Source organism: Magallana gigas, chromosome 4 (assembly GCF_963853765.1).
Source record: "Magallana gigas chromosome 4, xbMagGiga1.1, whole genome shotgun sequence".
Lineage (NCBI taxonomy): Eukaryota > Metazoa > Mollusca > Bivalvia > Ostreida > Ostreidae > Magallana > Magallana gigas.
This window is the reverse complement of record NC_088856.1, coordinates 48,809,820-48,826,560: the sequence shown is the minus strand read 5'-3', so window position 1 is coordinate 48,826,560 and position 16,741 is coordinate 48,809,820. Positions and strand designations below refer to the sequence as shown.

General features: G+C 34.6%; 3 protein-coding genes across 3 annotated transcripts; all 3 read left to right on the top strand.

Annotated features, from left to right (window-relative positions):
• The first annotated feature begins 1,281 nt into the window (after positions 1–1,281).
• Positions 1,282–2,931, top strand: LOC105319608 (metalloproteinase inhibitor 3). The gene is made up of 5 exons (XM_011417204.4): positions 1,282–1,440; positions 1,546–1,637; positions 1,892–2,003; positions 2,123–2,224; positions 2,631–2,931. The coding sequence occupies exons 1-5, from the start codon at positions 1,338–1,340 to the stop codon at positions 2,846–2,848; spliced, it is 627 nt and encodes a 208-aa protein (XP_011415506.3). The 5' UTR covers positions 1,282–1,337; the 3' UTR covers positions 2,849–2,931.
• Positions 2,932–7,628: 4,697 nt separating this feature from the next.
• Positions 7,629–11,662, top strand: LOC105319149 (uncharacterized). Its single transcript, XM_066082675.1, has 5 exons — positions 7,629–7,635; positions 7,883–8,018; positions 8,491–8,928; positions 9,016–9,191; positions 9,469–11,662. Exons 3-5 carry the CDS (start codon positions 8,604–8,606, stop codon positions 10,609–10,611), a joined length of 1,644 nt encoding a protein of 547 aa, XP_065938747.1. The 5' UTR covers positions 7,629–7,635; positions 7,883–8,018; positions 8,491–8,603; the 3' UTR covers positions 10,612–11,662.
• Positions 11,663–11,996: 334 nt separating this feature from the next.
• LOC136274879 (uncharacterized) lies at positions 11,997–16,741 on the top strand. Its single transcript, XM_066082674.1, has 2 exons — positions 11,997–12,907; positions 15,115–16,741. Exons 1-2 carry the CDS (start codon positions 12,301–12,303, stop codon positions 16,182–16,184), a joined length of 1,677 nt encoding a protein of 558 aa, XP_065938746.1. The 5' UTR covers positions 11,997–12,300; the 3' UTR covers positions 16,185–16,741.

Sequence of the window (16,741 nt, the reverse complement as noted above, 5' to 3'; positions counted from 1 at the left end):
CTCTCAGTTTAGCCGATAACTGGTACAGTACCAGTATACGATCAGTTGTCTGACAGCCGATTTATCAAAATCGCCGGACAGACCAGTTTGAAGGTGAACAAGTGAAAAATCAACCCCTTGTTTCATCGAATAAGTATATTCTAATGAAGTATTACAAACATTAAACGTACTCGTCTTCTGTATTTTAGGAGGAAAATTGCTCCATCTAAATCAAGTACATAGCTTGTAGTAATAACATAGGTGTCTAAATCGATAGTTTCAGAAATATACTAAATCAATTTCAAGAAGATAGGGAAATGAGATGTCGCAAATGCTTATTTGGGTCAATTACAACTCAATTTTTGACCAATTAAATATTTTTGATAATGTTATAATACAAATTTACAAAAGGACAATTCTAACTTTATACAGATTTGAATATTTTGATAAACGACAAGAAGAAAATAATCCTAAAGTTTTGGTGGTATCGAGCCCACCACCAAAGAGGCCAAGTTCTATAAGGTAAACTAATTTCTGGTGCTCTTAACAACGGAGCCATTTCGGTCAAAACATGGTGCATTTATTTTAATGCTATATGCGTTTTTGGTCACGAATTTACGGACTTGTAATATTTTTCTAAAACGTTCAATTGTTGGGATAAACAAAAGTATTTTTGAAGTTTAATGGGCTATCACTTCCAAGTTTTCTTTTAATTGAAATCGGTTTGATTTCCATTAGACCTTACTTAGATTATGAAAAAAATATGAAGCCCAGAGTCGCTCTGTAAAAGAAAGGCATTGCATAAAGATCTAAAAATGACATTATTTTGGAGTTTTGATACGCATACACTGATTTAAATTATCACATTCCAAGTAATTAAGGTCTACAGATCGATGTTTTTTAAATATACATTGTTTTGAATGGTTTAAAAAGAAAAGCAAATCACATAAGTGGATATTTTAATTTTACAGTATCTTATTTGTTTTCATGCCTTATTTACCCATCTTCTTTTCTTACAAAAAAAAAAAATTCCGACAAATATCGCGACAATTTTTACATCATGTGGAAACAATATAAAGTAACTTGTGGTTGTTCTTTAAACAGTTGTAAATCCTTATGTTGCAGATCGATTAAGCAATATAATCAAAGCATTCTTTTAAAGATATTTACCGAAAGCTAAGTTGGTTAATATGTAAAATCATTGTTAACATTCCACTGAGAGGTTGTAGGTATAACGCTACAAGGAAAAGGTGTGCAAGTTATTTATCCTTAATTATATATTCCCTATAAATAAGAAGAAAATGCATTCTTTCACTAATTATACCTGCTGACTACTGAACAGCGTAACGACAGGAATCATGAAGTGCCTGTTACTGCTTTGTGTGGTTTCAGTCAGTCTGTATATTTCTGAAGCCTGCACCTGTCTACCACAGCCTCCTAACGGATGCAAATCAGATTACTGTATGTCGTAAAAAGTATTTGTATTTAGTGAAAATTTCAGTCTAGCAAAATATGGCTTAACGTGATGTATGGTAAAACATGATGTATATTTTATGATTTTGATAGCGATTGTTGGGTGTGTACTCAAAGTCAAGAAAGTAGGAAAGACTCAAGCAGCCCAATTTATCTACACAGTAGCTGTTAGACGAGTTTTTAAAGTAAGTAAAACTGTAAATTTAATTGTCATGTATCTTAGCAAAATGTTATACTTATTTATCCACACTTTAGTGAATAAAAATTTGATTTTCTTTCGAAATGGAACTATCGTTTTACATTTTCTACATTTTTTTTACTCAAATCTGACTTAACCGAAGAAAGTAACGTATCTTCGATCAATGCAGGAAATATATATATGCTATGACGACTTTTATAAAATGAAAATAATATGTTTCTACAATTGATTAAACGACAGGGCGCGAAGTATTCCAAGTTGAAACGGGGACGAGTCGTCACGATTAAATCAGCAGTGTCCAGCGCCGCTTGTGGAGTTTCCCTGAAGCCCAAAGCAACCTATGTCATTTCCGGTAAATGAATTATTTCATTTCTTATGGTAAAATAATTTTGAAATTATTGAAGCTTAGAAATGGAATTCAGTTAAGAGTTTATTAAGAGCTTTATCATACGATATTCACTTTCTATACAGGAAGTTCACGTGGACACATTTTAAGAACCAACTCTTGCCAGTTTGTTAGATTATGGAAATCCATTCCATTGAAAAAGAGAAAATCCCTTTACTGCAAGAAACGTGAGTATTGTGTTAACACCAACGTTTGCAAAGCGAGTTCAGTGATTCCAATTAGGAATTAAAATTATTTTTGAGATGTAAAATGACGTACTTGTTTTAGTTTCGACATTTTTCAAATACCGGATAAATTAATAACATTCAGTATCTTTTTACGGAAATACCAGGTATTACACAGATTGCTTATTCTAATGCTGTCTCTGATCTTGTGCTCTTTGTAATAGTCCACCTATCTGTATGACATCAAAAAAGATGAAATAAGTTGAAACTGAGAAACATTTTTTGAAAGAGTCATAAATACTTAGTTACAGTGTTTTCAAGATCGATTATCATAACTGCTAATTTTAAAAAGTTAGTTCACACTTAAATAGATTGAAGATTATTATCTTCACATTTACCTTCATTTCAGCGCAAGTCTATGGAAAAAAGCAATACATATTTGGCCGAAAACGTAATCAAAAAAGATATGGGAGACGCCAAGGCAAACGATACGGTAAAGGTTACGGCAGACGTCGCAGCAAAGGTTACGGCAGGCGTCGGGGAAAAGGTTACGGCAGACGCCGCGAACGATTTTGGAAGAATGGCGGGAGGAAAGGAAAGCGTTCCGGAAATAAAGGATATTATTAGTTAATTTGACAACAAAATATCTTATTGCAAGATTAAATGAGATATACAAATGTAGAATAAAACATCTATAAATGCCTAAAAAATAGATTTTTTATGCCTCAAAAACAGGAGCTTAGTTGTGTATGTCCTGTCAATGTGTTTGTGGCATTGTGTTTTACAGATATTGTTTTATAAGCTTTTTAATTAAGAAATAGTCCGTGACACAAATCTGTTTCCTGACATGATAACCATTCTGTTGATACAAAACAATTCATCATAAAACGCGCCTTTATATATATTTTGCAACCAATCACATTAAAACGTAACTACTTCTAAATAATTTGTGAAGGACTAGGACAAAACACCGTTATCCGTTATTAGTTGTTAGAAAACAGAGAAAAGATGTGAAGACATCGGAACCAAATGACATGAATCTTATCTTTGTCCTTTGATAGGCCCTGGAATATTAGCAAATGCTACTTTTTACATAGTCATCCACATCCAGTTTGATAATTACTACATCGCTTGCTAATGTACACCAGCCATTGTTCGAGTTTTCGTGGTCGTTATGACAACGCACTAGAGATGCCGTGAAGGAGCGGTTCAAACGCCAATTAACGCAAAAGAAACGTGAAGAGAGCGCGATGAACGCAGCAACAGCTCTTTAGGGGTCGCTGTGTGAACGCAACCAAATTAAAAACACCTTGTTAAAACGCCGTGGAAGCGCAGTGAGAGCGCTAAAGAAACGCAGTGAGATCCCAAAGGACTCCGAGAGGTCTCCATGCAAGCGCAATTGACTTATCACTGCGTCTACACTGTGATTAGCTGCGTTCCTTGTGCACGCGAATGGAGCTGTCGTGGTGCTGTTGGAGACCTTATGGCGTTGTCACTGCACCTTACTACGCTTCTACGGCATGTTTATCAGAACGCAGAGCCACGGCGCGAACTTTGTGCATGTTTAAAGTGTGCGCCTTCGCATGACGTTCTAAAATGTTCTAGGTTATCCAACCGCGACGAACGAAGATACCGTTGCGTTGTAACGGCGCTGTAGGAGACCCTACTGCATTTACCTTGGGGTTTTACATTATTTAACGACACAGCGAGATCGCCGTGAGGACGCAGCACTGGTGTGAGAGGGGTTTTACGGAGACAGCCGGGCGTCTAGTTGAACGAGACTATATTGAATAAGTGTCCTTGAAAAACAATACTTCAAAAAAAATTAAATCGAATTTATCGATTATTTTCAGGAACTTGTCAAGAAGTCTTGTCAGCGGTTATGATTTGTGTTAAGATTAAAACACGTCAGGTAATAAACCGGAATGTTCAGCCTCTGCGACGACAATGAACGGAAACTGTTGGTGGACCGACCGACAGGCAGCAACAAAGTAATATGCCCATCCTTCTTCGAAGGGGGGGCATAACAAATAGTAGACACAGAAAGAAACTACGATCAGAGGCATACGCTAGCAGACGCTACATGTGTATTTGGAATATACAAGGGCAGGAATTATAGGCAGTAAGGCGGTTAGTTAAAAGACTAGTCTGATTACTACCTAAATGCATCAAGTGGACCCCAAAAAGCAAATCCCGAGTGGACCAAAGGAAACCCTGAGTGAACGCAAATTTCAAAGAGCAGACCCATAGTAAACCCCGGAAGTACACCCGGGGATAAGTTGGGGTCTGCTGTTGTGTTATGTTGTTAGGTACTGTATCTTTAAGCGAAGGACCAAAATCGCCATATATCGGGTCAATCCTTTCATTTCAGAAATTCATAATCAACAGCCGAAGAAACCAAATGGTAATCACACTAAAATAAATGAATTTCTAATTTCTGATATACAAGTTGTGCAAGGTAAAAAGGTTGGTGGTGGTCTCTCACGCCATAATGCAACTGAGCAAATTAATTGACGGCCAGCTACTCACAATGTATTTGTCGAAAGAAATTACTAAATTTTTCAAACTTGTTAGTTTTAACTATTGAAGATCGTTTAAAAGATTTAATTATTTACATGTACGATCCAGAGTTTTATGAATGATAATTTAATTATTACCTTCATAAATTTAGATGTTGGTAATAAAGTTAACTTTTAAAGTGTTTTGAAATATGGATTATCCGAAGCAAAGTGCTTTACAAAATACTTGTGTATTAAAATATAAATAAAAAAAAAACACCTAAAGAGGATTTTGATTATATTGATGTCGGCACCTAGTTGTCGCGCCATATTATGTTGCCTTTGACTTGCACGAGGTTAAGGTACTTCACTACACAGAGCAATCTCTCACCAGAGGGTGCGTTCCGCAAGCTTCACTAACACCTCTGTTATCGTCTAAAAAATAGTCCGGCTTATCACGTGAATATCACATTGTTTTGCTTGGAACAAAATGGCGGCCTCGACGCCAACTAAGAGTGTGGCTATTGACTGTTTTTTGTGTTTTACAAAAAATGCGACTTGTTTTAAACTTTCTGGAAGAAAAGCGATAAAAGAAAACTTTCAGGAAAAGTTGAACAACATAATTGGACAGACATATCAGCATGAACTAATGCGCAGAGATGCAATGGTTTGTAGGAATTGTTATTCTCGTGTTATCAGTGTTAATGATTTCATTGAGAAATGTAAACATTCAACACAGTCTTTTTTAAACGTATCCGTGTGTAAACGAGGTGCTCTCTCTCCTTTGACACCTCGTTCTGCGTCAAACATTCAACTTCCTGTATTGCCTAAATCGAGGAAAATGTTGAAACTTGATTCTGTTACTGTTGATTGTGTCAGTGCTGTGAATCCCAGCGTTTCCCCTGTCATTGAACATGATTATGTGTCCAAGCCTATATCCCAGACTGAGACGGAGACGGAGAATAATGCAGTTCTTGATGTCATCTCTGACGTTTTCAAGGAAATGAAAGAGAAAAATGAGGAGGCAATGCTAGACTTGAGAAGCCAGTGTCAGAGTTTGACATCAAGAACTGCAGTATTTTCATCAGTGTTGCAGAAATACAGAGGAATTACAGATTTGTTAGACAACAGGGAACATTTTCTGCAAGACATCATTTTGGAAATGAGGAAAAGGTAAAATTAAGACAGAAATAGTATAATATTATACATAAACTGACACTTTATTAGTCTAATCAAGAGATTTATACATCTATAAAAACCATTTATTTATTTGAAGAAAATTCTCAGTCTTCTTTCTTTGGTTCAGTTAAGGATTATTCAGTTGATAAAAAAATCACACCAGTATTTATAGTAAATAAATATCTACATTACAGATTTATTGTAAAGATCTCTATTATATTTACTAAGGCTGTAAGTAACACAATTATCAGTATTATTGTAGAGTTCCATTGTTACTGGAGGTACTCTGTTGTGCTGCCATTCCTGCAAATGGAAAAGTGGCCCCATCTTTGATTCCCATCCTTGCAGCTTCCTACGCCATATTGATGAAACACAGGTTTCATAACCTCTCAGCATTTCAGAGGCTTACTACTGCCATTGCCATCAAAGGAGGACTAGATGATAGGGTATCTACCATTTATTAAAATGTAACTTAAGTTGGCTCTGCATTTCAAGTTCATTATTAATTATTTTCCAATTGTTAAATACTAACATTCATTTAAATTTATTGTTATTGGCTTGCTTATCTCTCAATTTATATTTTGTCTACAAATAAGCTTTTTGATTGCTTTTATCCTGGTAATTTATTCAAATTTATGCTCATAAGACATTACATTTATGAAATCTATTAATTTTTTCAACCTTACAGTGAAACATATTTAGTTTACGGTAATTAAAATTAGCCCTTAAATTCCTATCAAATTATACGTCAATATTTTGCATTTACAGAATGAAATAATTAGAAATCTACAGTGGCTTATTTTAATTTAATTTAATTAATACACTGAAAAATATTGAGAGATGTACAGAATTTGCATTATTTGAAATTTTGATCATTTATGCTTTATAATTTTTTATATAGATATATAAATTTATCACATGTTTGTAGCCTTGGATATCATCCATTACATATTTTTTTCATATTCCAAGTGTCCTTACGTGGCGTGACGCCATAATATAACACAATACATTGAACACAACAATATGTGTGTCATTAGTTTGTTTAAAAATATGTCAAGAGCAGAATTACTTATAATTATTACATATTATACACATTTTTGTAAACTTGTTTTTGGAAAAAATTTAAATACACTTAAAATAATTTTTTGTTTGTTTTGTAAGGAACTTTTTCCTCTTTCCAACATGAAATGTAAGAAAATAAGAAATTTACAAAAATATGTGATAAAAAGAATCTTTCATGATTTGTAGTGGTATACGATTTGTATTCAATGAGTTTTGTGGGTTTTTTTTTATCCCTTTGCGAAGGCCCAGGGGTAAAAAAACACACAACTTAATGAATACAAATCATTATGATATAGTAGCATACCACACATTAGATCCTATATTTACACATATAATATACATATAATATACATGTGACATTTTTCTTGTTTACTTTTTTTTCGTATCAAAGTTTCATTCAACATATAATATTAAAGTGTACTGTAGTTAGGTATGATATGCATGTAATAAATTACTGCATCTATTTATTAAACAATATATACCGGTCACACACTAACAGTTGTTTCTGAAAAAGAGATGAAGTGAAATGAATAACTTTCATTCCTGTCTATTTGTTTTATCTCCGTTTGATTTTCAGATTTGTTCAGTTTTGTTGTCTGTTGTTCTTTTAGAACTGTTTCTTGGGAAAGCTCGAGTTGATTTGTTTTACTGTTCAGAATTCTTGTGGACTGTACGGTAAGAAATGTGAAATATATTTTTTGTTTCAAATTAATTATTTCAAGGTTACTTATAATTATATTTATATTGACTTTTCCAATTTATTGGTAATTTATAAAGAAAATGTAGGGTGATAATTCAAATTTAAAAATATATACCGGTAGTAATTTCCAAACATAATTTTAAAATTAAAAAAATTTTTTAAATATATATCACAATCACTTTCACTTTAGACCATTGAAGATATGCATTCTTTGAATTTTAGGCACAGACAAGGTTGAACCATCTTGGACTGACATTATCAACTTCAAATAGAATAAGGTTCCAAGAAAGTGTGCATGACTGTTCTTTGAAGCTGATTACAGAGAGTCTAAAATCAAATCCACTAGTCAAGATAACAGGTAATTAATATTTATTGATAACTTTTAAAATACCTTATTTATAACATGCATTAAGTTAAAAATTGAGATTTGTAATTTTCAAAACATTCAAGATTAGGAGGTTAAAAATTATTTTGCAACATCTATGATTGACCATGATCAAATATTTTTCTTTTAACTCAGAATTGTAGCTGATTGCTTCCTCATTTTAAAAACGATTAAAGAGGTCAATGAAGATATCTGCTCTAGGTTATTTAAAAAGGATTATAGAAAGCTTGTTGATCATTGTTAATGAATAAAAAAAAAACAACCTTTGTTAATAATGCATTTGAAATACATTTTGAAAGTATCCTTATTATAAGGGCATGGTTGGTATGTTGTTTTTGTGTATGTGTGGATGATCATCCCCTTTCATGGCTGCTGTGTTTCTTTAATTACAATACTGACAGCATGCGGCAGAATTTTGAATATGGGACATTTTTTTTTTTGGTAGGTGATAACCTTGATATATATGTGAAAACCTCAAAACTTACATCAGAAAAAAGAAACCAAGACCTTCATCTGTTTACATCAAATGTAATATTCAGCCGAATTGCAACCACAGACATGTCGAACACAAAGCCAAATGTTGAAGCAAACAAGCTCACAGCTGATGATGTGCTGTTGACATCAGGAAGTCTGAAACAAGAGAGACTTGCATATGCATATAGCGTTTTACTGGCAAGAATCCTGTGTAAGCTGCCTGCTTTCCAGAGCTACAAGAAACTTATTCCTGAGCATTTGCCCCATGAGTATTCTAAGAAGATGGAAGCCAAGTCTTTGGTGTACCCACTTCCTATCCAGTTTAGGAATGAAGCCAAACACGAGGACTGCCTGTGTATAATGGACACATATGAAGACCAGCTGATCAAAATGTTCACAGAAGCTTTTGGTTAGTGTTAAGACTAACAACTGAAGATAGTGTTTACATTTACATATAAATAGCAGATGTTTTTATGCATCTTTTAATTATCAACAGGTAACACAGATGTCTTGAGGAAGTTTGGTGTACCAGTTGGTGGCGACCAGCTGACCAGAGTCAGACTACAGGAAGCAAAGAACATCAGATGTCTCTCTGTTACTCCTGAGAGGAGACTGGATGACCTACATCCTATTGTTTGTGAAATGTGGCACAATAAGCAAGACTTTCTTGAGGTAAACTAAATTGAATTGCAGATAAATTTCAATATGTATACCATGTTAAGTGTACCAGTAACTACAGTATGTTGCAAGTAAGAATGATATCCTTAGATACATGTAATACGCCATTTGGTGAGAGATTTGCAGACTGTAGTGAAGATACATGTACCTTAATTTTTCTTGTTTGCAAAATATGATTTAAATATTCAAAAATATAAATTATTTGGCATTGATTAAAAATCTTACTAGATAATCTCACTATACAGTTTTATTTTTGTTATCTGTACTTTAGAAATGCTTTAAAGCACTATACAAGACAAGCAATACTCCTCCAACTCTGGCATACTTCAAGACTCTGCTGCAACGCTCCAATGTGAATGGCAAAGTTAAAGGAAGGTTTCAGCCTCATTTTGACCTTTTGATGACAGTTGGTGAGGGAATGATCACAGAGCAGTTCATGGAATTCTTCAACATGGAGGACATGGACAGTAAGCCTCAGCATCGAGACTTTGACGATTTGAGTCATCAACCAAAAGATCAACAGAAATCTTTTCTTTTGGATATCATCCAAAAATTTATGAAATACTTTGGTTATGGATTGTTGGAGACACCACATTTGATACCCAGAAGAAATGAATATCAAGAAAGAGTGGAGAAAAGAAGCACCATACTTGTGAATGGGCAACAGTTCATCATTCAGACATCCGAAGAGAAAACATGCTACAAAGAAGAGGATGAAGTATACAATTACTGCATGCTTCTATGTCACTGGTACCTGCATGTTATTGAAATGCATGACACTGCTAAAGAGGGAGATATCCACAGAGCAGTACTTAACTGCAAGTATGCCATCCCATTTTTTTATTCTCATTCTAAACTAAGTAAATACTTGGTGGAAAATGTCAATTATGTCCTCCAAACAGAACACTTATTATCTCCTCTGCAAAGTTTGCGAGTGCTAGAGGGATCATTTGTTAACACCATTGGTGGGAAGGGTAAATGTGTTGAGAGTGATTTAGTGCAGGAACATTCCGTGTGCAACCAAAAGAGCCTTATACGAAGTCTCGGCGCTAACAAGACTGAGAAATCCATTTCAAGAGCCACAGCATCAGCAGATGCTATTGCAGAGATTTGTTCCCAAATGGACAACTGCTTGCAAATTAAGCCCAAAAGTGGTCGTCATTCCAAGACGGTTTCCGTGAATGATCAAATTATCGTTAGCAGGGAACTTCGAAAAATTCGCCCATTTCAATACATACCTGGACGAAAGTGTCAAGGATTTTCATCTCTCCATCCAATTCCTGTTGCAACTGAAAATGTGCCAAACATGAAAGACTGGATAAATCACCTTATAAGGAGGCTTACTCGTGGACAGGTAGTTCCAGTGGAGGAAGAGGAGGATGAAGAGGAGCAAGATGATTGGGAAGAAGACTAACTTTATTAAGTTTATGATCATTTTTTTCCATTTCGATTTAATAGGGGATTTTCATAAAACACTTTTGGGGGGAATATTCTATCTGAATTTTTATTACGAACTATTTCATTTATTGATAAAGCATGCAGTTTTAATTAATATTTTGACCAATTTTAATTTTTAGTGATTTTTCTTTTCAGTTGGTATTTTATAGCTTGTGTTTCTGTAAAAATAGTCAGTGGTATAATACAGTTATTATGGTATATGCATATAATGCATATAATGTTAAATTAATGTTTGTATATTGATGTTTGTATGTATTGTGTATACCTTACACTCCCTTGATTAAATCACCTGTGATACACAGATACATATAATGCATTGTCATCTCTGTCAAAGTGATCAAAGAGTTCACAAATATTTGTTTTCTGTTTTATACCATGGATCATATGAACATTTCAGTTCATTGCAGATAATCATTTTTCTTCCTCATCTTTATCATTTGCTTTATATTATTGAAGTTTTCTCTTTTTTCAAAGGTTGAATTATACATCATACAGTCATTTCATAAGCTTGGTTTTTCATATAGGAAGATATTTAGAAGTTTTGGCACCTTTACTAAATTTCTAGCCAACATTAATTTTGGATATGTATGTAATGCTATAGTATACTGGAAGCTTGAATGGATGTTTTTTTTGTGTGTAATGAATTTAGCTGAAATATCATAATTGAATATGTCTGGTATTACATGTACATGTATAATACTTGATGTTTGTCTGGATGGATGGATGTATATTATAATTGTTTGCATGTATATATATTTTTCAATATATGTATAGACAAGTATCAAAAAGCTAAAAAAAAATTAAGGAATTAAAGTTCATATTTAATTTGTTCATATGGCATCTTTCTCAGAACACTTTGTACATTGACATTGTGTAATGCAGCATGAACAGCATTCACAACCAGTGATGGTTTTGTCTTTTGTAAAACCAAATGTAGATAAAAGCTGATCTCTTAAACACATGGAGTTATTTTTGCAGTAATTAATAATATTTTCATGGATTCCTGGTAAATTGCGAGCATATCCTGATTGTTGTAGTAAAGAACTGCATGTGATCGCTGTCCTCGGCGGCCAGCTCTTCCCACTTCCTGAAAATACTGAGATAAATCTCTTGGAGGACAGGCATGGATAACTTGGGTAACATTACTGGGGTCAAAACCCATGCCCGATATAGAGGTGGTTAGCACCAAACGAATTCTCGGGTTTTCTTTTTTTAATTCATTAATTGTTGCATCAATGACTTCATTATCCTGTCCAGTACATAAGGCACTGTATATGGAACTGTAAATATTTTGAATGCCAAATATGCTATTAATATATCTCAGTGCTTCACTCATATAGTTGATTATGTAATAATCATTGTTTATATATATATTAAACTCTTTCAATCTTCCCTTGGGACACCCTATGTTTATAAGTTATTTTTAGACAAGCCTCGTTTTCAGTGTAATTTTCAGCGTCAGTAGCCATTGTTGTTTTGTTTGATAATTCATCTAATCTCAAGCCATCCTCTTCCATGGACTTATTTATCTACTCTTTTTGTGAATTATCGCTTTCCTGGAACATGGATTATTTATTTGTGTTAGTGTTTCATTGGGATGATTATTCCTTTTAATTTATTTTATTCGAACTGTGAACTTTGAACAATGGCTTCGGGTCGGAGATCACGCGCCAATTCTTCTAACGTTATGCCTCCTGTAGAGGAATCTGACAATCCTTCTAACTGGACAGTTACAGTTTTAAAGAAGAAATTGGCAGATATGGGAATAGTTATCAATGCACAATTATCTCATAGCGTGTTAAAAAGAATTTATTTAGACAATGTAGACAATGGTGTTAGCGTCCGAGAGGGTACCACGGCCACACCTTCCGATTCTACTACAGTGCCTCCAGTCAGGGCCGTCCAAAGTACAGACTTGCCTGTCAGTAATGCAGCTGGATCTTCGAATTTGCCTTACTCAAGCGGTTCGCTCGTTCAAATGCCCGGAGCCAGTCCGGAAAATTTAAGGCAGTCCGGTTTTGCTCAAACATTAGTATCGCCCATGTCAACAACAATGGCCGACAATGTCCTCGTTTCCACGTTGCAACTGTGTCAACAAGCTTTGACCACGTTGGGGCAATCTGTTAATAAAACAGACGTCAACCAGTTCAACCTCAGCACAGCTATGGTCAGTCCCGGAGCTGGAACTCCTGCGTCTCAGTTGTCAGAAGTGGATCTTGTTTCGCCTGATATACGGGCAGACATCATAGCAGGTAAGGACGTGAATTTAAACGTCTTACTCATACCCAACTATACTACGCCATCTCATAAGAAAATCAGAGAGAATGACGAACGTCTCGTGAGAAATTTGACTTTAGACGAATTCATAATTGCATTTGGACGGTACAAACGTATTATGTGCAATGCATATCCCAACAGAATGGATGAATTAGACGCATACTTGTCTCATATCATCGAAACTGCCAACATCTGGCCCGAACGTTTTTATGAATATCATCAGGTTTTCTCTAACAAATGTGCCGCTTTACTTCTACAACGAAATATCAAAGTTGACTGGTCTAAGGGAGACAATGAGCTCCGTATGCTAATCTGTGCTGGTTCCCCTGTTAAATCTTGTGATTTTTGTGGATCCAATATTCACAGTTCGTCCATGTGTGCACAGAAATATTTTCGGAAAAATCTAAACAGTAGACCTTCCATGGCAAATCGTTCATCTCGACAGGCCGTTGACATGCACGGGCGTGACGTCAAATTTCATGATGGAAAACAAATCTGTAACAATTTTAATACTTCTAAAGGTTGCTCAAAACCATATTGCAAATATTTACACATATGTAAATCTTGCAAGTCAAACCATCCCAAGATTGAATGCAATCAAACGAAGACTGACGCAAAAACTAAAGTCGCTTCAAATCCATCACCATCTCAAAAGTGACTAGGCCCTTTGACTAATATTAATATAGACAGACTTCATCTCGAATTGGCAGAACATCCTGATAGAAACTTCGTAAATTACTTGTGTTCAAGCTTAGAGTTCGGATTTGATACCCTTGTGACTTACGAAAGTATTAATTCTTATGAATGTAAAAACGCCTTATCAGCCAGAAAAAATCCACTGGTGGTCGATGAACTTCTCTATACTGAAATTCAAAGAGGTTACGTTAAAGGACCATATCCCTCTCCGCCATTTGAAAATTACAGAGTCAGTCCTTTAGGAATAGCAACACACAAATATTCCGGCAAGAAACGATTAATTTTCGATTTATCTTCTCCTCATAATAATGCAGAACCCAGCATCAATGAACTCATCAACAAAGATCTATGTTCATTAAGTTATGTCAGGATAGATGATGCAATAGAAAAGATTCAAGACTATGGAGTAGGAAGCATTCTGTGTAAAACTGACATGACTGACGCTTTCAAACAAATTCCAATTGTACCATCACAATATCATCTGTTCTGTTTCAAGTGGAGAAATTCTTATTTTTATTATGTTCGTTTACCTTTTGGATGCAGATCAAGTCCAAAATTATTTGACAACTTATCTACGGCTATTTGTTGGATTGCCAAAAACAATTATGGTGTAGATGCCATTTTTCATTTATTAGATGATTTTTTGACTATAGATAAACCAGACGCTTGTGGTGATAGAACTATGGCACTCTTGTGTACCATTTTTCATCGACTGAGATTACCCTTATCTGAGAAAAAGACTATTGGACCTACTTGTGAATTAGAATACTTGGGCATTATCCTAGACACTGATAAAATGCAAGCTAGGTTACCACGTGAGAAAATTGACAGAATTTCCCAGTTTATTCTACAGATTTTGTCTCAAAAAAGTTGTACGCGCAAGGACCTCGAACAATTATTAGGGCATCTCAATTTTGCTTCAAGAGTTATTCTCCCTGGACGTTCATTTGTTTCCTACTTGTACAAATTAATGTCTTCCGTTAAAGAAAGTTATCACCATGTTTACCTTAACCAGGAGTGTAAAGCGGACTTGCATATGTGGTTAACGTTTTTAAAAAATTGGAATGGAATTTCAATGTTTTATGATAATTTCAAAGTAAACGCCTATGATATGGAGCTGTTTACAGATGCTTCCTCCACTTTAGGCTTCGGAGGATATTTCCAAGGTCATTGGTTCAACAGCAAATGGCCTGAAGACTTACCATCAGTAGTGGATTCTAAATTATCTATGGCCTTGTTAGAATTATATCCCATTGTCGTCGCATGTATTCTTTGGGGTGATCGCTGGTGTGGAAAAAGAATAGTGTTTTACTGTGATAATCAAGCGGTTGTTCATATCATTTCAAAAGGCAGATCCAAAGAACCTACCATCATGAAATTTATGAGAAGACTTACTATGTGTGCGGCACATAATAACTTTGCGGTGTATAGTACTTATATACCTGGTGTTCAGAATGAAATAGCTGACAGTTTATCTCGATTTCAGATGGACAGATTTCGTCAACTGGCTCCAGATGCAGACAATCTCAGTACCCCATGTCCACCTTTGAAGGAAGTGATCTGGACAGTGTCGTGAGCAGTCTCTGGGATCATTCCATTTCCAGTAAAACCAGAGCGCAATACCGTACAGGACTAGATTCCTATATTAAATTCATGTTACTTAGAGGAATTCAAAAACATTCTAATGATTGTTTACCCCCCATTTCTGAACAGATGTTGATCTATTATGTTGCACATTGTGATGAAAACCTTCATTTGTCATATTCTACAATCAAGCTATATCTTAGTGGTATAAGATTTTTTTACTTAAAAATGAAAGGATTCAATCCTTTAGAAAACATGTCAGGTCAACCTTCACCATGTTTGCAAACAATTTTAAATGGTGTCAAGAAAAAACAAGCTAGTTCACATGTTAAGCGTACAAGATTGCCTATAACAAGTTCTATTCTTTGTAAAATTTGTCATTTGCTTCATTCGGGTATATTCGATATGTTTACTAGTTCTTTGTTAGAAGCAGCATGCACTGCTGCTTTCTTTGGTTTTTTAAGATGTGGAGAGTTCACTGTCTTAAGTGAAACGAATGTCAATGATTGCCTTTCGACACAAGATGTTATGTGTTTTGAGAATTATGTCGTTATAAATTTAAAACAATCAAAAACTGATCCTTTCAGAAAAGGTGTACAAATTCAGTTATTCAAGACAAATACAAATGTGTGTCCAGTTAATGCCATACACAAATATTCAGATTTAAAAGTTAGAACATTTTCATGTGTACCAAATCCTTTTTTCGTTACCAAAGAAGGTTCTGTCTTGACCAGGTCTTATTTTGTAGACAAGTTAAAACTCCTTCTGAGTAAGTTAGGTTACAATCCTGAAAATTATAATGGTCATTCATTCAGAATCGGAGCAGCTACTACAGCTCAAGAAGCACGTATCGAAGATCATGTTATTAAAACATTAGGGAGATGGTCTTCAAATTGTTATACAACATATATTCACAAATCATCAAATGTGATTCAACAAGCCCAAAAACAATTGGCATCTACCTATTTCTAATAGTTATGTCATTGAATTCGTTTGTAAATATTTGTCAACACTTTCATATCTATGGTAGTTCATTTCATCGTTTTTGATTGTATTTAGTCATTAGTGTTCAATTTATTATATTGCACAAAATATTACAATTACATTTTGTAATTTTTTAAGGTGGTGGCAATTTAATTTTATCCTTACACAAACTTGGGGGCTACAATCGTTTACAGTTTTTGTTTTAACTTCCAACTCTTGTATTTGGCATTCTTGGTTCAAATTCAAAATTCTTGTTGTTTAAATTTTTGAATTTTCACCAATTTCCCCCATGTTTTTCTAAGGGGATAATTTGTACGTAATTTTAACTCTCTTTAGAGGGTTAATTTTGTCATTTAAGTATCCATGTATTTTGTTGGAAGTTATGTTACCCGATTACAGGGTGTGTTTTTTCCTTCGGACAGTATTTGTCATTTACTTACATCTGTTAATCTTAGCTGTAAACAGTTAGTAGTCCCCAGTGTCCAATATGGAATGGTTCAATAAATTGTTGGTAAACTATTTTAATCTTGTTATATATTTATATA